The 23,827-nt window shown below is 41.3% G+C and overlaps 1 protein-coding gene across 1 annotated transcript in view; it reads right to left on the bottom strand.

Annotated features, from left to right (window-relative positions):
• Window positions 1-23,827, bottom strand: part of NOTCH2 (notch receptor 2) — a 76,701-nt gene that overhangs the window by 12,119 nt on the left and 40,755 nt on the right. Inside the window, exons 9-23 of the mRNA XM_015869367.2 lie at window positions 22,710-22,823; window positions 22,003-22,116; window positions 18,441-18,674; window positions 17,895-18,005; window positions 16,022-16,214; window positions 14,315-14,460; window positions 13,444-13,563; window positions 13,181-13,333; window positions 10,243-10,471; window positions 8,067-8,268; window positions 5,191-5,344; window positions 4,259-4,443; window positions 3,620-3,752; window positions 2,181-2,426; window positions 211-323 (exon numbers count right to left, since the gene is read on the bottom strand). Coding sequence (XP_015724853.1) covers window positions 211-323; window positions 2,181-2,426; window positions 3,620-3,752; window positions 4,259-4,443; window positions 5,191-5,344; window positions 8,067-8,268; window positions 10,243-10,471; window positions 13,181-13,333; window positions 13,444-13,563; window positions 14,315-14,460; window positions 16,022-16,214; window positions 17,895-18,005; window positions 18,441-18,674; window positions 22,003-22,116; window positions 22,710-22,823 — 2,447 coding nt within the window. The remainder of the gene's footprint in view (window positions 1-210; window positions 324-2,180; window positions 2,427-3,619; window positions 3,753-4,258; window positions 4,444-5,190; window positions 5,345-8,066; window positions 8,269-10,242; window positions 10,472-13,180; window positions 13,334-13,443; window positions 13,564-14,314; window positions 14,461-16,021; window positions 16,215-17,894; window positions 18,006-18,440; window positions 18,675-22,002; window positions 22,117-22,709; window positions 22,824-23,827) is intronic.

Below are 23,827 nucleotides of genomic sequence, written 5' to 3'. Positions count from 1 at the left end.
CATTCTCAACTGCCACTTTCTTATGGTACCTTTGGTTTCCAGTAGATAAACTGAATATGTGTACAGTTTGCCTGAGGACACTATTTCTCGTACTACAGAGAAGAACCTCAACCAACACTAGCCTAGTGAAGTTAATGTGACTAATGTGACTATAAGCCAGCAGACTCCACAGCTGAGGCAGGTGATTCTGTCTCAGGACACAGCACTTACCGGAGGACACTGGCAGATGAACCCATCAGGCATATTGCTGGCAACAGCACAAGTGCCTCCATTTTGACAGGGCTTCCTGGGACACACATCTATGACACTCTCACAGTGACGACCTGTGATACAGACACATGGAGAGAAATGATCAGAGATATGCATGTGTGCATCATAAAATCATCACCAAGCAAAATATGCATTAAGAGCCAACAAGTCGAAAACTCCAACAAAGCTTTCCCCTTAGAAAAGGTAAAGACACCCTCAAATCAACCAAGGCTGAAGATGTTGAAGATTCCCCTGAGATCTCTTTACTTTTAGGGAGATGCTTAATGAATCCAATCTCTGGGCAAACAACTCCCACTGTCTTGCAAGGACAAATTAATGCATAGAATGTCTTCAGTACCAAGCAATGCTGGAAGTCACATAGGTGCCAAACTGACCACAGCAAGGAATCCTGAACACCTGTTAGGTCATCATACATACATCTTACATACTGCATCTGATTTCCTGGGAGAAAATTATGCCTTAGGATCAGATACAGCATCAGCGCACAGGGTGAGCAAGCAGAGCCTCCCTATGCTCATCAGCTGGATGGTGAGGTTGCATGGACTGGAGTTTGCAGCAGCATCCAGAGGGAAACTCTGGCGCCAGCATTGAAAAAGATGAGGATGACCTAAACATGACTTGGACCTCCCAGGAAAATATTATAGAAGTCTTTACACATGTGAAGCCAAAACTGACTGTTCACAGACAGGAGCAGACAGGGCAGGATGGCCCACAGAGGCCTGGCATCCTATTAGTCAGAAACCACAGTAAAGCCACCTCCATCTCCTCCAAGGCAGAAGGGTCAGTGTGGAATGTGCAGAAGACAAACAGCTAGAGGAAGAGACATGCTCCCCCCCCGTGCCTAACATTTCCAGACAGATTTCATGTCTGAGACACAACAGCTCTGCCTGTTCCCCCTAAGGAGCTGCAGGTCTGCACTCCCCATGCTGCAAGTTCCAACAACCCTTCCATGAGAGCCAGAAGCAATGTGAGGGACAACTTGTAAAAGGGTTGTATTTAAGTCTGCCTGCTAAGCTAATGTCCTGCAGCAGTGTCCTTTCAGGAACTTCCTTTGTCAGTCTTGTTATTTCTTTGCATCATATAATCACGGAGTTAGGGGAAAAATCTCAAAATCTTTAACTTTTAAGAAAAAAAAAGTAAAAACTATTGGTAAAGCATGCAGAGGGGGTCACTGGTAAGCAGGGAAAGTGAAAGGTTTTAATGGAGGAAAACTGCATCCACGAGAACTAAACTGACATGCAGACTGGAAAGCTGAAAGTTCAGACGCATCTGGAGACTATTAGCTTAAACTTAGGCCCAGCAGGAGGCAGAAAGCAGAACAGCAGTAATGCTGACAAAGAAGAGGACTAGACAGAGCTAGACACAAGATTGTGTAGCATGATTTCTTTTTGCAAAGCTCTGATTCAAATTTGGATTGTGGAAGGATCACATAAATAAGTGAGGAATGCACAGATTGCCCACGCACAGAGTAACCCATCCTGACCTCCATCTCCAACATAAGGAAGAAGGAGAGGGAGGGTTACAAAAGGAGGCCAAAAGCTAATAATGGATACTATAACACTGATTTATGGAGGAAATCCACATGCTGCTTTGCAAAAGCGGAGCTGACACACAGAGAGTTACAACTTCAACAACAGAAATGTGAAGATATGAAGGAGAGAAAAGTATCTGGAAAAACAAAATTGGCAGTCAAGAGTCTCAGGAGATTCTTTTGTCTGAGACAACCCTGGAAGTCCAACGTCTTAGTTTTTTTCCCCTAAAAAAAGAAGTGTTCAAGAACTGAGACAGCACAGAGGAACAATCAGATATTGTAGAGGGAAGTGACTAAATAACTTGACTGCCAGAAAGGGAAAGAACACCATTTTTCAAGATATCACTCTGAAATTGGAAGCATGTTTATGAATACTCACCAGTAAAAGCACTACGACAGATACATGTGTAATCATTTATCAGCTGAACGCAATCCAGACTTCCACGAGGGTTACAAGGATTAGAGAGGCATTCATTGATATCCCCCTCACAGCGCTCGCCTGCAAAGCCTGGGAGACAAAGGCAGCTGTAGCCCCCAATCTGGTCAATGCACTGTCCTCCATTAAAGCAGCGGGGTCCTCCTGACTCTGAAATACAGTCATCCACGTTCTCCTCACACAGACGACCTGTCAAAACAACAGAAGTGGCAATCTGAGAATGTGGTGTCGTGGCCTCATTTCCTGTGACGTTCAGGGTTTGGGACTACATGAAACACAGTCCTAGATACAGACAGGTAAAGATCCCAGTTTAATGCAACCCATGCCTGCTGCAGACAGTGAGCCTCAGAGCTGACTTAAGAAGCATGTGGTTTAGATCCAGTCTGCTCTCAATGCTATGTCATACTGGTATTTAGCAGCTTTCATGCTTGACTTAATTTAGGAACATAATTAAAAACACAAAACCCAAACAAAAATGAAATAAACACTCCGTTTAGCCCTGTAACTGAACATAGAGAGCCCTGTGCTGTCCCTACCAAGGCTGGAAGCTTCCAACCTTAATTTAACTTGTCTGTAACCCTGAAATTCAGCAACACCTTTCGAACAAGCCATAACAAACCAACTGAAAAGCAACAGTGATCAAACACAGACCCCTGGCCAGCATGCTATTCCTGCAGTTTGACTTTTGAGGACATACAGTAAACTACCAATGCTGTCAGGGATGCCAGCTTCTCCCTCTCTGTATTGGGCTCCCTGTCAAAAGAACTAGGTGCTAGCTCTGCCTTAGTAACACAGTGTAATGGATACAAGGGAATACAGAGGATAAACTAAGCAAAGAGTTTAGTCTGTTAATACAGATCTCCAAGTTGCTGGAATAGTTTAAACTAACCTAAAGGCATCCAACTGCTTTTTCACAAATGGTTCCAGGATACAGCATGACACAGGGCCAAAATTTAAGCAAGGGTGATGGAAACAATGCAAGAGCTAAGCAAACTTTTTGTGTATTTCACAGTTTCTTAGCTAAGAAGAAACCCTGGGTTTTCTGGAACAAAACAGATAAAGTTGGGAGACATCTTAATAGAAATCTAGTCCATCCCCATTGACCCCCATAGAAGGGTCATCTATTCCCAGAGAACACTGTCATGACCCATTCCTTTAAAAGAAAGGAAATAAATAAAAACAGCTCAGAAAGACAGAGATCCCATAGCCTAACAAATTTACATATTTATTTTTAAAGGGAAAATATGCATTCTCAAGGGATTCAGTGCACTTTGGGAACATTCTTCAAAGAAAATAGTGGATTGCCTTTAGACTGCGTTAGGAAACGGTTCAGAAAGGAAAACTTATTCTTGTAACATTCAGTTAATTGCTGAGTTTCATACCTCGAGTGCCTGGTGGACAGGAGCACTTGAAATGGTTGACCAGGTCTATGCATGTTCCTCCGTTCTGGCAGGGCTGAAACTGGCACTCATCTACTTCGTATTCACAGTTGACACCCTGGTATCCAGGTACACACTATAGGATAAAAAGAAGTATGAATAATCTTTTCATAACAGTTCCATTAGCAGGCACCTGAGAAAGGCTGACAGACAAAGAAAACCCTTGAAGGGACAGATTATGACTTCCTTTGCTGCCATACAAGTGCAAGTGATTTCAAGGAGACTGGTTTGGAAGTTTCGACTTAAGGTTTATATAATATTCATGTTTTCCTTCTGGGCCTGTGCTTCCAAGGTGCTCTACCATTCTCCAAAGCTTAAGTTTGATAGACCATGAGATTATGGTCTCCGTTGCTCTCTGTATCAGCTGTAGGAGTTGGAAGCCACAGGAAGGCAAACCCTACTCTGAAAGGCAACAGATATTTTGCTCACCCATTCTGGAGAATACAACATTCCTTTGATGCATTCTGCATATGTTTTACTACAAACCACATCCCAGGCAAAAGTAGGATTACAATGGCATACTTATAGAATTACAATGCCTTAAGTATTTAGGCCATTTCCTATTAAAGAGCTGAGCATTACCTCGCACTGGTATCCGCCCAGATGATCCCTGCAGGTAGCACCATTCTGGCACGGGCTGGACTCACACTCATTCAGCTGCTCCTCACAGTAGCTGCCAGTGTAACCCACGCGGCACTGACAGCGATGAGTGTTTCCCACATTGAGGCAAAGACCGTTGTGCTGGCACAACTGATCCACCGTGATTCCTGAAACAAAGTTAAATAAAGAAAGCAAACACGTGAAACACATTTTCCATCAGCATTGGTACATCAGCCACGAATGAATATGGCTGGAAGCAGAGCACTGAAAACGTGAAAGTGAAAAGCTGAAAAGTGACTCTTAAAACTACAGTGAGTCAGAACCACAGCTGGCTTCTGAATGAAGTCACTGCTCTGTCCCATTCGGATCAATCATCAGCACCAACACTGGCACAAATTATTTGTGTAGCTGTGTTATTTTACCATTGGCAGGCAAACACACATCTCTGAAGTGTTAATGTTACAGCACAAAGGCTCAATGTACCTAGAATGTCTGCATAAGGTATTGCAGCTTGACACCCTTTGACAATGAATCTACTTATTTGGATCTCCCTCAGCTGAAGATTGCACGACACTGTGCATGAGTCTGGCCTCCAAGTCACCTTCTGGGAAGAAATTCACTTAAAGGCAGGACATGTATTACTGAAACAGACTTGTTTTTTTCCCCCAGTTCTTCTTTCCTAATACATTTCTGACAGAAACTGGCTTCTTATGTCAGGGAGAGCCCAGAAAACCTTGAATCTTGAAAACCTTGCAGAATTTTCTAGCATATTTTCTAGCACTGAGATCCCCCTCTGAGAGGTGAAGCTTTCTGGACTTTTCAATGTGTGTTGTGTCCAAAAGTGCATGAGGAAAGAAAGCGTGGATCAATGATGGGAAATGTTTTTGATTAAAGCAGGGAGGGTGCTTATTTACCCCTTTGCGAAGCTGCCACTTGACAGGAGACATTGGGTACGTCACAGTAAGCTCCAGTCCAGCCAGAAGGACAGTCACATCGAGTCTGGGCTCCACTTTGGAAACACGTGCCTTTATTCTTACAGGGAGACTTACTGCACAGATCCATAGGTGTCTAGAGAGGGAAAAATAGCCACAACATGATATATGGCAACATCAATAGGAAACACTGATCCAGAGTATAAGTTCAAGAAGCAAGGTTAAAAAAAAAAAAAGGCTCTGGTTCCAAGTAGCATTGGAAAGAAAGGGACTGTACTTGTGAAGTTTAATCTGGTTCTTCACTGAGAATCCCAAGAGCTTGTATGTCTAGAAGGGCGTAGATGTGCAGGGAAGCAAACCCCAGGTGGCAGCACCGTTTCATCACAGAGGTGATCCTCACAGCTGCCACCCAGGGTTATCTGGCTGTAAAAACTCAGTTTTTATCTCCAAGTAAGCTTCTGTTTCCCCACTAGCAAGAAAGCTCCCAGCCATCAACAATAACATCTGTCCTTTCTTCTCACAAACTCCCTCCATCTTCACTGGTTTTTTTTTGAGAATAATAGATGTGTTCCACATGTCAACCTTTGTTTTTCCTTTATGTCATTAAATAACATACCTGCTTTTGATCTCAGCTGCTCTAGTGCAACCTCCCTGAATTCTTCCATCTTCTGAGATTCAACTGAAACCCCAGAACTGTTTTATAAGCTGACAATGGGCCAAAAGGGCAAAAACGTATTGTTTTCCCTGATTCCTTTAATAAAAACAAACGGTATCCAAATAGAGACCGACTTTTTTAGTAAATCATCGTATGGAAGTGGAAAGGACTCAAAATAACTGTCTGCCCTAATATAAACCAGCCACTAACCATCATTTCCTTTTCGAGCACTCAGCCTTCAAAGTAACGCAGCCATTTGATTGATTTCAAGCTGACTTGAGGGAAGGATGAGGTTTATAAAGTGAGTAGTATTGAATTTTGGCTGCAAAATGCCATTTTGGTTGCAGAAAGTTCTGCTTTTCAGATGCAAACCGCCTTCCCCACAAAAACTAAAGGAGAAAAATCTGTGCTTTCACAGGCAACCAACAAGAAACTTGGAATTAAAGTTTTACCACATGCACTTCAGTGTGAAAAACACCAAGCTTCTTGCTTCTGTATTTCTAATGAGTAGCTGACTATTTTACATGCAAATTCCATAACTTATGAATCATTGTCTGATTCTGTTCTCCGTATTTAGCTTTGCTAATTAGGTCAAGCCAATTTTCCTCTAAGACAAGAACGACAGCATCGCTGTGATCCACCACTCTCTCCAACACAGCTTTCAGTAACAGTTTTAAGTTTAGAAAGTTCAGATTTCTTGTGCAAAATGAGTAACACGAGATGATCAGGCTTCTCTGAGCGAAAAGCAAACAGGCCTTCTGGGAACCCAGGTTTAATTTGGGGACAGGAACATTAATCCTTTCCTCAAGTAAAAACAAAGCAATCTTAACAGAAGAGGAACTGCTGAACTTCACAGTACTTTACAATCCCTCTCAATGCTAATTCTGCCAGTGAGGTTTACGTGGTGTGCCCAGAATGCATAATTAGGCTTGCAGAGGGGCTGCTTTTTTTTACATCACTTCATTACTTTGCATTCACTTCCTCCATTAGAGGCAGACTTGACAATTTAATGTCTAGCAATGCACTTCTGGAAACGCACCTCCCCCATCACCACTAAAATGCTTCCTCTAACAGCTCCTGTGTCACAAAGACACATCAGCACCAAAGAAAGTTTCAAAATCCTCACAGAATTCTCATGCTTTCCAGTAATTTCATACACACACTGCTGCTCTGTTTTCAAGTGGCAGCACTCAGACTTCTTGCAAAGAAAGCCAACGCAGTGTTTGCTCTTCCAAAGCAAGATGCAGACTCAAATCGTTCTTGCTATTTTGATAAGCGTAGGAAAAGAAATAATTCTAACTTGAAAAAATGAAACAAGCACTGTGCTTCCACTACGCCAAGTGGTCCAGCTTACATCCAAGTATTTCTATACTTAGAACTGAGTATTGTGGCTGAAATGAGATGTATTAATTCTGAAAAAGAAACTGGAAGGCTGTCAAGACACCATTTTCCCATTTAATCTGTAACTCATCTCTTGCAGGTTTGCTTTGCATACCTGGCAAGCAGTCAAATTCACACGAGTCCTTAACAGGTACTAGTCAGTCATTTACAGCAGGAGGTTGTGGCTTCTATGCTCACTGTGAAAAACAAAATCACCTGACCCTAAGTATGCAAGTAAGGCCAGAGCTTCTTATGGAAGCTGTGAATGGGACAATCACTGCAGTTACTGCTCCGAACCTTTCTGGCTATTTTTACTGGGGTAAAATATATATACAATCAACCTGGAAGAACTACATCCCTCTGTACAAAAGAGAGCAGCGAAATTCATGTGCTGCTAATGACACTGATATTCTTCCATTCAAGTAGCAGTCTTTTTTCCCCTTCATATAAACACAGTGCTTTGTCTTAAACTGGGACAGTTTTATGTTTGGACAAAAAGCAGCATTTTCAAAGCTAACAGCTGTTCCTCGTTTAAGAAATCTTATCTAGAAAGTTGCATCGACACCCATCCTCAGAAATAAATAAGCATTTTCCTCCCTCTGACAAGCAGACACTTCCAGATCTCCAGAGTTTTGAACAGAGGCATCTGCTCTGTATTAGAGAGACACTGGACTAAGTTTACCTTGGGCTAACAGGCTTATCGAAATAGAAGGAGAAATAGCACTTGCCATGTTTGGTACTTCACATCTAACCAGGAACTCCTGCTGTTGTACAGTTCAAACAACAGCTGGCTGTGCAGAACAGACAAGAAATTACCACCCACCTGGCAGTTCTTCCCCGTGTAACCCAAAGGACATATGCATCGGTATGTGCCTAGGCTGTCCACACAAGAGCCTTTGTTCAAGCAAGGATGTGAATCGCACTCATTAATTTCCATGAGGCAGAAGGGCCCCGTAAAGCCCACTGGACACTGGCAGGTAAAGGAATTGATCCCATCCACACAGGTACCTCCATTGAAACAAGAGCTGCAAGAGAGAGAGAGCAAAAGGAAAATGAGGCAAAATGCAATTAATTCTTAGAACGGAAACATAACTGAAAAGAGACAGAAAACAAGATTACAGAATCATCCGTGCTCCGGTAAACCTTCACTAAAGAAGCATAAACCAGATAAAGTAATTCAGTGGGGCTCTTTTTTATTGTGTTCTACCTTGATGGGCAAAGAAAGTAAACCACGGTTTGAATGAGTCATTAGTAATGGAGTTAATTTCTCATTTAAAGAAATCTTCCCAGCTTCAACGTTACCACTGACAGCGCTGTACCAGGTAGCTTGCTCAAACTGACAGGTTGTATGCAAACTACATTACAAATTCTGTCTGCATTACAAATTATGAGAAACAGAACAATTTGCCTTTTCTTTTTTACTATTTTTTTTACTTCAAAGGAATCAAAGGTATGTTTTCCCAAGGAAAAACTTCATGTAACATGCAAAACATGAGAGCATGCTCCTCATTGAAATAATGTGAAAGTACTGGTAATGCTGAACCCCTTCCTCTTCTCACGAGAACCTTCCTGCAGTCCTTGATTTCTAAAACTACTCACATATGCACTGGCAGAATTCAGATCAAAGGAATTACCCCCCACAACCTTCTTGATCATAAGGAATTCTACCAGAGTACATGTCCTACAGAGAAGTTACTGGGAAAACTAGCAGAAGTGAAGCCTCATGCAAAATCAGCTCCTCGCGATTTTTTCCTCTAAAGAAATGCCTGCCAGGAAACTCCTCCTCTGAAAATCAATCTAGATCAGATTCGAGATGATCATCTTGATAAAGAGCACAAAATGAATTCCTGCTTGTCATCTGTCTCAAGCACTGTGGAAGGGTACTTTCCATGGAAGAAGTGATTGAGTCATCTCCTTCAACTTCCAGTTCAAGTTTTAAATACCTAAATTCTGACTGTCATTAAGTTAGAGCTGTCAACATCAACCTAATTATCAGAGCTGTCCTTCAGTCTCGTGGACTGAATCCCACTTTAAAAGGAGCAAAAACTGCCTTTAAGGTTCATGGCAAAACAAAGAAGGCAGAGGAACTGTCAATCATTGGGCATCTTGCACTGAAATCAAGCACCCATCTCCAAAAGAAGGAGCTCTTTCTCATAGGAGGTTTCTCACACAAGACAAGGAAGAATCATTTGAACCAAATTCAAATTAACCAACCATAATCACGCTCTTAAGTATAGCTCAGTGAATTTTGGTTGAGAAGGTGTGACTGGTTTAGCTTGGCAGACCAGGTTGAATTGCTACATCTCTCATTCATACCTGCAAGACTGGTTTCTGTCCTGACTGATAAGGAAAACAAAACCAGGATGAATCTCAAGGAAGAACCAGGCGTTCTGCTCTAGAGCACCCAACACACTTGATTAAACAACTGCTGGGCAAATTAAACACACCCTCATCAGTGACACAAGATGTTAAACTACTTCCTCCCCCACTATTTCAATTTTATAAAAGATAGGAAAGATCTTTTCTTCATGTACACAAAACGCATGAGAACAGCCAGAGCTTCACATTTAGGCACCTTATTTGTTTATTGTAACGAGACTGGAACAGATTTTTTTAATTATTTCAAGCTGTACTAGAAACTGCTTCCATCTGAGAATCTAAAGTTACTTATCTGAATCCTGATGAAACTTAACATAAACACGCAGAAAGATGATGGATACACAGATTTAACCCTCGGAGAGTTTTCAAAGATTACCAAGTGAACCAACTCAATAAGGAGCTATTGAGCATTTCAACTCAGTTCCCTACCTCCTCCTCAAAATTACCACTGCTTTTAATCTCAGTTTTTGAGTATTAAAAGGTCTCTTGGAAGATGAAACAGCTCCAGTACAAAATGAGTGGATTTAGTTCTCCTCCTCATAGTTTTTTAGCTTCAGTTACTTGCAGTTAATAACCCAACTCTGGCTTTCTAGTGCAGCAGCACTGTGAAGTTATCTCACCTCTCGGTGCATTCATCGATGTTGTTCTCACAGTTGGTTCCCTCAAATCCAGGCTGACACTTGCATGTGTAGCTGTTGACATAGTGGGTGCATGTGCCTCCGTTCCTGCACGGTTCACTCAGACATTCATTGGTATCTGTTTGACATTTATCTCCATGAAATCCAGGTAGGCAGATGCATGAGAAAGAGTTTATCCCATCCACACACGAAGCTCCATTTTGGCAGGGATCTACGATAGAAGCATTAACTTAGTGCTAAAGTGGGTAACAGTAAAAACCAGGCCTATGGTAGCAACCTTTAGCAAAGAAATGTATGACCCTGTCCAGGGGGTAACAAGTAAACAAGCTTTTCTGAGACACTGTATGGAGAAGACAACCACAAAGCTTCACCAATGCTGAGTGCACAGGGAGGTGTGGATCGGGCCTGCAGGTTTATCTCCCAGGATTTGTTGAACCAAAAGCAACAAAACCAGCCTCAAAACCTCTCATTTTAAAATTCAAGCTCTGCTCTTTTGCCAAATGCCTACCAAGAAGAAAATACAAACAGCTCAGTAACCCTTTCTTCTCCCTTCTTTGTCCAGACACTCTCAGCACAAGTCTGGGCACTCCTCAACACATGGGAGAACCTGTGTGATTACTTCTAAGCATGCAAGCAATCTGGTCAAATCCAACGTGTATGTGGAAATTAGTGTATGTATGAGTACTTCTGCATAATTAAGTGCTTGGCATTCTCCCCAGCATCAAAGGCTGACAGAGGAAAGGCTGGTGGAAAAGCCCAAATTTCACACTCCACCTTGATTTCTCCTCATCTCTGCAATTCTGAGCATTTTCTTCATTGCTATCAAGATCTTTTTAGCTGGGCATCACCTGGTGTGTTTTTTTTCTGCCTCAGTTACTCCCTGCTACTGCATTTCTTTTACTTCCACAAGCACCAGTCTGCCATCACTCAGCAGTTTCTTCCTACTTTGCTCCTTCCACTTTAAGAACCACAATCCTATGTCAGATACTGCCTCAGAAGCCAGCTCTTTTTCCTAGTCAGGCTTCCCTAGTTCAAAAGCTTGCATACGTAAAGGCAGAGAGAAATGGGCAAAAGGGAGGAAAATAGAAAGGTTACTGAGCAGTTTTTGTGATCGAAGACTATCCTCAAGCACTACTAAATACAAACATCAAAACGCAAATAAACTCAGCCAAGAATCTGCAGTTCAACACAAGTGCGAGATCATTCTGTTCACTGGTAAATGAAGAAAACAGATGAGAAAGGTAATTAAAGCTCACTTATTGACTGAGAAATGTGCTCACATGATAAAAATTTTTGTTCTGAGACAGACACCTGCATTCATTTAAAGGTCATCTGACTACTGCAGAGAAAAAGCATGCTCAAAGCAAGACCCCTGGCAGCTGGAAAATGTTGTGTCTGTGGCAGCCAGCCACTTATGACTGAAGCCAAAATTAATGTTCCATGCCACACATTTACTGACAGAGAAAGCAGACTGGAGTATCAACTTTTCAATAAGTTTTTGTTATTGGAGGGTTTATTTGCTTCATAGATTAAAGACACTTGGCTCAAGCCATGGAAGGTTTTTGTTATGCTAAATGAAATCAGCTGCAGCGGTAATCTGAAATTCCTCTTCAACCTCATGGGTGTGCTACATAACAGACAGCACTGGATCGATCTCAACACAGAGATTTTCCAGCTGTTAAAGAAAGAATGAACGCTTAAAATGTTTGTATCTTCAGATATCCATGCAAAACACCCATATAAAACTGAGCAGGGCAAGCCACAGCTTCACTGGCTTCAATAAATGAAGCTTTGGATCAATGCACCAGTGCCACTTTTTGTACTCTGTTTTCTCAGAAAGAGGCAAGGAAAAGCTCAGGCTGAGCCAGATGTGTTAGAAATTCTTCCAGCAGTGCTGCTTTGGGGCTCTCTCACGGTAACTTTTACTCCTGTGCTTGTTTGGATCCTTCCCCACAGCAGTCACAAATGTAAATTTTCTCAATGCAAAACATGACTTTTTGAATTCACACCTAAAGCCTGTGAGGTTTTGGTTTCTTTTGAGGCTATTCCAATAAAAATGAGAGTTATTCTTTTTTGTCTCTTGCATTTTACTTTTTTTCCAAGAGACAGCCAATTAAAATATATATGTGTATATACATATATATATATATATATATATACACACAACATGGTGAACAACTCCAAGGTTTGATAAAGCACTCTGCAATAGTATCAGATGAGCTTTAAAACACAGGACACTTTTCAAGAGACTGATTTTATCTGATGATGACACAGGATATGCCAACAAGAACAAGAGCCAGTATGTGCTTGGTGTCCCTTGTAAACAGCACTGTCAAGGGCATGAAGTGAATACTTGCTCTCTCAAATGACTTCCAGAGTCATCACTGTACAGCTTACCCTCCTGCAGCTGATCTCTACTCTGGAATATGGCGCCTTCCTGCTGCTTAATTTGCTTCCAAATACGGATTAACTGGAACAGCAACAGGACCCACTCTTCCCAGAATATTAATGTCAGACAAATACATTTCAAGAAGGACTGCTGTGTCTCAGATTCCCACCACACCTCAATCAAGCTTACCTTTGAAACACAGATAAAGTCTGCAAAGTTACTTTACGAATTAAAATTCCAGGCAGCCACAATTATCCATTTAACAGTGCATGGAAATAATAAGGATCGCTTCAAGTTAAAAAACTGAAAATAACTCCTATTATCAGTTAGAATATATTTCTAGCAACTGAATGTAATGGATTTTCCCTGCCTTACACGTGCAAGTATTACACAGCTGAGGCTTTGAGGTGGTTGGGTTTTTTTTCCCTTCTTGGTAAGAGCTTACAAAGGAACTTTTAAGTACCTGCTGAAGAGCAAAGCAGAATTACTTCTATGTCAAAGGGGAAAACAGAACAATCCACTGATACTCACTAGACAGGCAGTCATCTATGTTACTGTCACAGTCTCCTCCAGTGAAGCCTGGACGACATTCACACAGGTAACTGCCTTGAATATTATGGCACAAAGCATGATTTTTGCAGGGCTTTGAGAGACATTCATCAATATCCACTGTACATCTCTCCCCTGAAAAACACAGAGTGCAGAAGTAAGACCTCTCATTATGTCAATGACCAAAAGACTCGATGCCAACACAGCTGAGCACTAGAAGTACTGTATGTTCCCAGCCACGTTACCTTCCCAGCCAGGGGCACACTGGCAGGTGTAGCCTTCGGAATCAGGAGATTCTTGGCAAATACCTGAGTTCTCACAGGGGTCAGGGGAACACGGTGCAACCACTACCTGGCAGTTCACACCTGGAGTGCAGAAAGGGAAAAAACAGGAGAAAAAACAGCTAAGAGTTTTTGTGTTTTTCAGAAGAACGAAAAGAGATTGCAACCTGCGTCGTTATCCTACACAGCAGTGGATGACATTCCCATATGTGAAAAATCTTAGAAGAAAGAGATCAGATTATTCCTCATGGGCTCAGCAGATAGACATGGTAATTCCAATTAAGTTAATTTGAGCGCAGTGACAGGAAGACAAACTCATTGCACTGAGCCATAGAGGGACATGGGGAAGCCAATGGCTGTGTAATCCCAGCCTGTGAAGGATGATGCCTTCAAGCCTGCTTGCAGAGAAGACACAGTAAGACTTTGATATCTTCAAGAAAGAATTATCCTTCCAAATAACCTTGTTTCCCCATTGAATTGTTTCCATGCTTAAGAAAAATGATGTGATTTGGATGGCACCAAAGCTCCAATAATGTCCCTTCAGTTCCCAGTGCATTTCTATAGATTATATAGATTAGTTTAACTTTCTTACAAAGTAAATTAAGCTGAACTGCAATTGGGATACTTCTTAATAGGTTCAAATGAGGCTTAAGTACAGTCTTAGAAAGCATTTTATACTGCTGTATCACATCTATATTCAACTGGAATTCAATCTCATATAACCAAGGCATTTTCCTACTTGATTCCTATTTCTACAAGGTTTAATGAAAATATTAAAACGACATTAAAAATGCAATGAAACTAAAAAGAAAAGGACAAAACTCTGAATTTTCACCTTTGAATCCTTTCCTACAGGTACATCTATATCCATTCAGCAGATCCTCACAAGTTCCTCCATTTTGGCACGGGTTTGACTTACATTCGTTCCCTTCTGTTGAACAGTAATCTCCTACCCAGCCTGGGTCACAGACGCATTTGTACCTTTCAAAGGCAAAAGCAACAGGAATTTGAGGCAATTTTGAAATAACTCCACTCCAAAATACTGAAAATAAACCACCCTTAAAAACACACTTCCCTCCTCCTGTTGTGGTAAGACCAGCTCAACACATTTAAAAAGAAAACAAAAGAATTACAGAAAGTGGAGAGGAAAAGCAGGTTCCAAAGATGAACAGACTAATTTAATACCAAGCAGTGGTTACAAATGAAAACAGACAGTTGGGAGCAGCAGCAATTTACCCCATCACGTTTTAAATCTGAAGTGGAGCAGCTCTCCACCCAAATGGCCCAAAGACTTCCTGAGTCACCCAGTACTCCAGTCACACAAAACATATGCTGGCCTCCTTCTCCATCATGCAGTCAACACTTACTTTATCTCATCCCGAGTATAAGGTACATGTGGAAAGCAACAACACAGGTCAGCCTTCCTGTCAGCTCCAAGAAGCACTGAATCCTGCCCTGTTGCAGTGGCAAAACCCTTCCTTGCCAAGTGCTGACAACACTTTCCAGGTGGAAAGCCACTACTAGCCCTGGACCAATTAGGAAGTTTCAAACTATGACCTCGTTCATCCCTCCACTTATCTGCTTCACAGCCCCTGTGCTCCCACAGCCCACATCATTCATTCATCACAGATTCATCCCTAACAAAAAGAGGTCTTGATTCAAGGCTTACAAAGTCACCATTTGGTCTTCCTGGATGGGATGATTCAGCAACAACTGCTGCCATCAGAATGGCCAGAAAAAGCTTTCTTTTCTTCTCTCAGGCTTGCAACAGTGTGACTAAAGCTGATTAAATCTGCCTTGAATATGCTGTTCTTAAGACAACCACTGCTCAACAATAAGTCTCCTAATCTCGAGAAAGCTGCTAGAGGAAACAGTCAGAAGCAACCACATTCCATCAACGTACCAACTTAAACAGGAGGCCTTGTTTGGAACAAAGCAACAAAACACCATACATCAGCTTTTCCCCTAAAAGCAAATGATTGAGATGGAGGACACAAACATCTCAATTCTACCTTCTTCTTGACTTTTCATCCTGAGCTCCTTTTCCGAGCCTTGAATTACCACCTGTGTGTGATTGGTTGTTACACCAAAATTTCCCCACTTGATCTTCCAAAACTGTTCTGCCTCCAAGTTTTCTGAGTTATCTGCTTGTTCCTTCACGCAAACTATTTGGGTAGCAATAATGGCTCTAGTCACAAACACACCCTCCACACTTGACACTTTAGACTTTGATGAAGTATCTGCTGTTTTCCACTAGTTTCGATTGGAACCATCTCTTTATTTCAATTGCATTCACCCCATTAGATTGAACTACTGAACTGATGGTGCCCATGCAGGGCAGAAAAACTCATGCTGATACATCACAAAGGGCAGCTGGAAAATACAGGTCTACACCTTACTGTGATTATTTCATGGCCAGTAAATAAATAATCTGAGAAATTAAAATTCAGAAACCTCTAATCAAGGTGGAATAAGGGCGGTGGGTGCAGGGAAGAAAGTATAAAAGGCAGTAGATACATTTGATGCTACAGTAAGGACTTACCCAGTAACGATGTGTGTGCAGTTGCCATGTACACAGGGATTACTGAGACAGCCATCTGCCTGCGACTGACAGTGAGGGTGATGGTAACCTTCAGGACACACACACCGAAAGCCATTGACTTCATTTATACACGTTCCACCATTATTGCAGGGGTTGGATGCACATTCGTCAATATCCACATTACAACGTGGGCCTAAAAAAATACAAACCCAACCAAAACATTCCTTATTAAGACGTATTTCTTCTATGAACATTTGCCCTGCAAGTCTGTAAGACCATGTGATTGAGACAACTCTATAAAGCTGAAGCAGAGGTATGGATCTCGCATGCTCAAATGGCTTTAACTTAAGACACAGAACGTTTCTGCAGCTGCAAAACAACATTTCTACTCAACAAGTATTTACAAACCACTCAAGAATGTCAACAGAGCTGCATTGAAAAAAAACTATAATTAATATTCAATTTCATTTTCGGAAAGCAAAAATCACTTGACTGCATTGTATTTGAACAAACCTCTTGAGCTCCACTTGTCAAAGCCTTTCTTTTCTGTGCTAATATTACCTACTCTCTGAACAACCAATGCTGTCTGTAGTAAATATAGGTCTTGTGGTTCATTGCGTAAAAGGAACTCTAAATAACACCGTATCCTGTTTTGCCTCCTCTCTTTACAGTGTGTGCCAGAATTGCAAAATCCTGTAAGTACTGACCATAAGAATGTGTGAGGCTGCAAAGCTACAGAGAAAGAGTACTGAAGTTGATGAATATTTATAACATATAGGAAACAGAAAGCATCAAGACCCCATGCAGGCCAAATCTTTAAATACCAGAACAGGTCAATTGATCACATTTCTGATTTATTTTAACTGATAACAGTAAGAAATCCAGTAGGAAAACAAACACGGTATGACAGCAATGAGGAGGACTAAAGGCAAAAGCGATCAGGATCATGCCTCTTCCTGCTATGGGTACTGAAGAATAACACCATGACAAAGCCAAGGGAAGAAAGAAGCTTTAGAAGTTTAAAAAGATGTCAAGAGGAACACACACAAAAAAACCCACATGAAACTTCTTAGCACTGCTTCTAATGCATTTCAGATCAATCCTAATTAGAATCATTCAGTAATAAACAGTAAACAGACATGATGAGAAAACTGCTACAAATGGCACCAACTGCCTTACAACAATTATTTTATGAGCATATTATCCTACATGCCTCAAAACGTATCAAGTCCATTATAAACAGTGCTGAGATGTGCCTTAGTCATCAGAACCAGTCAGTCCTGATGCAGACCTACAGGTCTGAGCGTAGATTTAAAAGCACATAAAAGCTTCTTTTTTTTTTCAGTCTTGTTTTTACAGTTTTACACAGTTTAGAAGAGGAAACAGCACAGATCACATCATGACACAGAAGCACGGCAAGAAGTGGGTTACTGAGTTGGAAACTGCCATGTGGAAAGCAGTTCATTACAATGCTGACTTCATGCTTTGCTTTTGCTGAAAGAGAAATACTAGTTGTGGTCCAAGCCCAAGGCACAGTCTAATCCAACACCTGTCTACATTGTTCACAGTTTGTGCCCCTGGAAAGAAGCTGTGAATAATAAACCCAAGTCACATGGTTTTATTTGTTATAAAATCAAGAGCCATGAATTAGATGCAATTACCTAACAAGAATGGCATCTCACAGCACAGATTAGACCATATCTCCACATGGTGTAACTTGCTGTAATGTAAGACACTGAGATTCAAAGATTAGAAGGATCTACTGAGATATTAACTGAATCCCTCACGGTCAGTATGCAGAGAACAGCTTCCTTAGCTAACAGGATAACTATCATCAAAACAACACCTAAAGCAATCAGGTAGCTGACTTTACCTGTAAATCCAGGTTTGCAAGCACAGTTGTATCGATTAATGCCATCAATGCAGTCCCCGTGAACGCAGGGGTTACTTGCACAGTCATCAAAGTTATTCTCACAGTTCACTCCTGGAGAAAAAGGATAAATTAAAGGAATAAGGAGGTCAAGTCTCAAACAACAGAACCATTCCCTGGAAAGAGCCAAATTAAGAACCCCACCTGCTATGGAGTTAGTTACACAGGCAACTTCAGACAAAAGAGGAAGGCACTCAGAACAACATATCTTTGTTTGTTTTCAGCAGCAAATGTACCTGCCTGAATTTTGGGGTGTAAAAAGGAGGTAAGCTCCTTCAAGACTATTTGCAGCACACGTGAGAGCAGGTCAGTTCACACAGACGCAAGAAAATGCAGCAACCAAAATTAATGTGAAGGTGACAGTTGCTTCAGGCTCTTTAGAATAAACTTATTCTACATACAAATATAACACACACCGGAGGAGACGTAAGAAATAATTAAATCTTGAATCCCGTTACAATCCAATCCTTCTGCTTGCCCCTTATGTACCTGAAGTGCCCAGCAAACAATTGCATTGGTAGCCGTTCACCAAGTCAATGCAGCGTCCTTGATGGAGGCAAGGATTGCTGTGGCATTCATTGATCTGCTCACTGCATATAGCACCCATGTAGCCAGGATTGCATATACAGGTGTATGAATCGATGCCATCTTGACATTCACCGTGGTGGCAAGGATCAGGATCACAGTTGTTGATGTTCTCCTCACACAAAACACCAGTAAAACCTAAGGAAAAACGGCCGACAACAGTGATTAACTGGTACAGTGCTCCAGTGGATGTAATGCAAACATGGGAAGTATCACACTACAAACATCAGCAAATGGGTGGACAGAACAACAAGGGTAACTGGGCACCTCAACTGCTGGCCATTTTCCAGCTTCGAAACACAACTGACTTTTCCATTGCTCACAGTACACCACCTTGCAAGGAGAATTCTGGCATCAGAAGTGTTACCTTCGTTATGTTCAGAATAGAAGCAGTGAGAGGAAAAACATACACCACTAAATATTGACTTGCAGACCTGAAGGGTCTCTCCCATCTCCTCTACACAACATCAGGGAATTTGGCTTTTTCAGCATGTGAAGTTACTGCAAAGATGCTGCAGAAACCTTCCCAAGGGAACTCTCTTGGCTCATGCAGCAGTTTCTGCAGCTCTGCTTATTGAAAAGTCTCTTGTTCCTCTCACTGGGAAACTTCTCAATAACTCCAATCAACCACCAACTGCAAATTCATGAAAGGCTGCATGCAATCTCCTCTTCAGTTAGGAGCAATGAAACAAGCATTAATTTGGCCTGTTTCATTCTGCTTCAGCTGGGAAACATCCTGAGCAAGAGCAGACAGAATTTGTTCACAAGAAGGGCTAAAAAAAAATATAAAATAACAAAAATCAGGAAGATAAGAACAGCAAACGACTCCCTCAAGAGCTCTGTTTTCCACGATGGAACAGAGCTATATGAAACAGGGACAATTTAAAATAAATGGATTTCACAGATGATGTTTTGAAGCCACAGCTCATGCTGCTTCGTTTTTCAGACATTAACTGGAGACTGATACAAACCAAGCTGCAGGGAATTTCAACAGCTGAAGAGTGATTCTCACCTGAGCATAACAAGTGGATAAGAGGCTCCCCATTTTTCATACAGGTTTGTGGCTAGTTCTCTGGTCAAACATACCAGGTGACGGCTAACATTTCCAAGTTCTGCGAACGTATGCATGGATGAATGGGTGTGGAAGTAGGTGGGGAGAGGGAAGGGAAGCTAGTTAGAGAGATGGATATAAAAAGATGTTAGGGAAGAAAGAAAACCAAACCAATAAGAGAACCAACAGTGGCAAAAAAAAAATAAAAATAAAAAAAAAAAATAACGGGGGACAGAGGGAAGGAAAAGAGGAAAGACCTAAGGCAACTCAAAGAAAAAGAAAAGCCATGATCTACCACTGGGAAGGAGAAGTGGAATAATGCCAGAGGGGAAAGAAAAGACAAAAAGCAAGCAGTAAATAGAGCTATCTGTACAGCATTTGGCCAAACATTTTGTAGTTTTCAATCAGTTCTGCAGCTGGCGAATACCATTCAGGGAACATATATCACTCATATTATGAGATTAATAAAGCAAGAACACATTCAAGCATGATTTTCCAGTAACTGACCTGCCCCAGTGACGAATTTCATATTTCAGTCTTAGAAAGCTGTCAATATTAAATATTATACTTAGCATACGTTGTTTTAAAAACCAAACCAACAGATTACCTTCCTCCTGCTGTAGCTCAAATGAACTACCTTAAGACAGGCATATTTTTTAGCTTGTAACTGAACATACCTTAACGACGCACAACATCCTCTCCCTCTTTGTAGACAGTTAGATTAGGAAAAAAGAACAACAACAACAATCTGAACACAGAACATCACTCCTCAGAGAGGACAGAAAATAGCCCCAGTCCAGAGCCCTTACATAGCCCCACTTTCAGCCAAAGCACCAACCACTTTACTAAGAGTTACTGCTTAAGTCACATATCCATTTGGTTGCTTCCAGGCTGTTCCTTGAAAATGCTCCATAACCCACATGCCATGATGGTAGTGGCAGTCATCCTTTCTCACCTATGGAAGAGGATCTCTGTACTGAGATGGTTCCCAGCAGATCAAAGCTCAAATTCAGAGCAAGTTTTGTGAAACACAGCTCTCCACACTGTCTGACACTACACGATCCCAAGCTCTGCAAGAAGCACTGAAATGGATTAATATTTCATCTCTGCACTCTCAGGGAATGAAAGCAACCAGACCCCACGCTGGCTTGAGAAAGACCTTCTACTGTAGACTCCAAGTTTGGCAAAGACTTGAGCTTTTTCTTCTTTTGTCAACTTCTTCTAACAAGTGACACATACAGAAAGAAAATTCTGGCAATAATTATTCCTCTCCTGTTTAGAACTACTTTACTCCCTACTTCCAACCAGTTGTTTCTTCACCGACTTTGTGTAAGGTTGTGTGTGAAAAGAGAAGGGAGGAAGTTTTAGGCTGATTTCAGCTGTACTCTGTACAGGGCAGAATAAATTACTGAAGTCAAATGAATTTGCCTGAACAATTTGATTACTGACACGATTCAAAATAAGAAAAAATTGCACATAAATCTAACCAAGCTGACAAAACATTTCCAGCACAGAGGCAGTCCAGGAATTTTCAGCTACCTCCATAATGGAAGAGCTAAAGCCAACACATTCCATGCCTGATCAATCTGCATCTGCATCATGAACAATTCCACTTAGCATTAACTGAAAGCAACCAAAAGTTGTTCTTCACTGAGAATTAAGGTGTAATAGCTTTGAACTGCTCACATCCTCAGATCTGACCAAATGCAAACAACCACAGATAAAAATACAGCTACTATCAATCCTAGTGGCTCAAAGACAAGGAAATTGTGTAATTAAGCCTGACGCTTCTGAATGTGCAACTGAACAAGCAGTAAATGAATTCAGTGCATTTAAAAAACCAGTTCCATCCACAGCTGTCAAAGTTTCTGTATGATGCTTAACAAATCACTTCAATTACATTATTGTAAGCAGCTACTGTGTGGCATTTCTTCCAGTGTGCACCATTTTTACTGCACTTCTGTCTTTCAGTTTTATCATAAAACAGCCTCAAGCAACTGAAATCAAAATACACAGTAGTACTGCTCTGTCCACCTCTTGTTCTTCAGTTGTATACTATACAATCCAACTTGGAAGATAGAAAAGAAAGCCACAGATATAAGGCTTCTCACTGTTGTTTTTCTATTCAAGGATTCCATAGTCAATACAGAAGGAGCTGTCACCTTTTGGGAAACAAGAGCTGGGACTGAAAGGGGAAAGCCACAAATCGCAGCAACTGTGAACTCACTGCTGTCACAAGTGAAAGGGTTCCTGTGCTTAAGTCTATTCTCTGCTGCAAAGAAGCAGATTAAGCTACAATACAAACAAGAAGTGTTTCAGAGAAAGAAAGAAAACACTGACACTGCTTTGACCACTCCTTGTTGCATTTAGGTTACATGCAATCTTCAGTCCAGAGGCTCTGAACACAAGACTAACCTGTGGCACACTGGCACTCGTAGCCATTGGGATGGTCGATGCACTTGGCTCCATTGAGACACGGCGTGCTAGAGCAGTCATCTATATCAATCTGACACACTGCACCACTGAATCCTGAAAGGCAGAACGATTGTGAGAATTCAGAGGCAATCTGAAGCATTTAAAACTAAACAGCTTTATTATCAGGAATTATTTAGTTACAAATCCTTAAAATCACCCAAATGTAAGCTCCAATCTAAACTCAGATGCACCATTAAACATACACACAACACCCTGGTTTCTTCATTCAACCCACACAACTGCCTCCCTCCTCATACAAGCAACATAAGCTATACTGATGGAAATATGGCCTCTACCTAAAAACCTATTAAAATAAAGCATGCAGACACTCTGATTTTATAATATGTTTAGAACTACTTAACTACCTCTCACTGTGATATTCACAATAACGTAAGCTCTTGTTGCATTCAACTCTTTAAGGTGAGATATCCAACTATTCCTCAGCACTTACTCAGCTACAGGCACAACCACATTGCCAAACAATACCTGCCCATACTCCAACTTACCCATGACTGCAGCTAACTCAAACAGATGCTGCACCAAGACTGCAGAAACTCCCAAGAAACACTGCCCACAGCCTTTCACTGGTTATCTAAAGAGTTCTTGGTAAGGTGAAGCAGGAAAAGCTTCCAGAAATAAGTACTCACCAGCAGGACAGACACAGACGAACCGGTTTACTTTATCAAGACACTCTCCATTGTTCACACAGGGATTACTTAGACACTCATCAATATCTTCTTCACAGTGAACACCTTTAAAACCTATTAAAAATAATGTAAGAGGCTTTAATGTTTTCTGGTAGGTTTTCACCAGAGGTGAAAGTGGATGCTGAGTGTGTGCGACTCTGTAAAGGGAGAATTCTGTGTTGAATTTACAGCCAGTGTTTTCTTTTATTTGATGAGAAGAGACTGTTTTACCACGCTGGTAGGCATCAATCTATTTGAGTTTGCACCCACAAGAGGCAAGAGGTAATGAAACAATCACAGTGGGTAGCTATAAAACCTCAAGCTAAAGCAAATGACAGAATAAAAGAAAATGATAGGAGGAGTAAAATGGAACTGGGACTACAGTTCCAACTTTCACAACAGATTTGAGATGAATAAGAATTAATTCTGGTTTTCACAGTATTAAATCATCACCTGTAGGGGTCACGAGTTTTTCATTATACTTCACACAATTGTCCAACTGGCAACACACACAATTTATTATCACTTCCTTTCAGAAAGCAAATAGCAGACTACATAAGTCACTGCTATGCTGGACATGTTAATTTTGGACAAGCACAATGTCAACTGACTTAACTTTTTTAGTATATTTTTTCAGATCAAATGAAGCCTGCATTATTTGGGGAGTATTTTAAGAAGGAAAACACAAAAAACACCCATTTAATCCAGAAACATCATATACGCATCTCAAAACACAATGACTCTTAAAGCTTGCACCTCCTCTGCTTCCACAAATGTAAGTTTCTGCACGCACATTTTACTGAGCATAGCAACAAATGCATTCACACACTGCAGGCTTGTGGACTACCTTCCCTCATGGATATAGAGGTTGGTTTCTCTCTCAAGTCCTCTAATTGTTTTCTCCCTCCCCACACAAATGCCAAGTCCGCCTGGCTGGAGCCACCACAGAAAGCACACTCAGTGTTTCATTTAGCCTCACCCCAATGCAATTTTGTGTTCCACCTCAGCTGAGTTGGCAATCTTCCCTGTGCTCCTCCTCCTCATTTTTTTCCTCCTTTTCTGGAAGCCCCTTCCCAGTC

Source organism: Coturnix japonica, chromosome 8 (assembly GCF_001577835.2).
Source record: "Coturnix japonica isolate 7356 chromosome 8, Coturnix japonica 2.1, whole genome shotgun sequence".
Taxonomy (NCBI): Eukaryota; Metazoa; Chordata; class Aves; order Galliformes; family Phasianidae; genus Coturnix; species Coturnix japonica.
The sequence above is the reverse complement of the archived record's forward strand: the minus strand, read 5'-3'. Positions and strand labels throughout refer to the sequence as shown.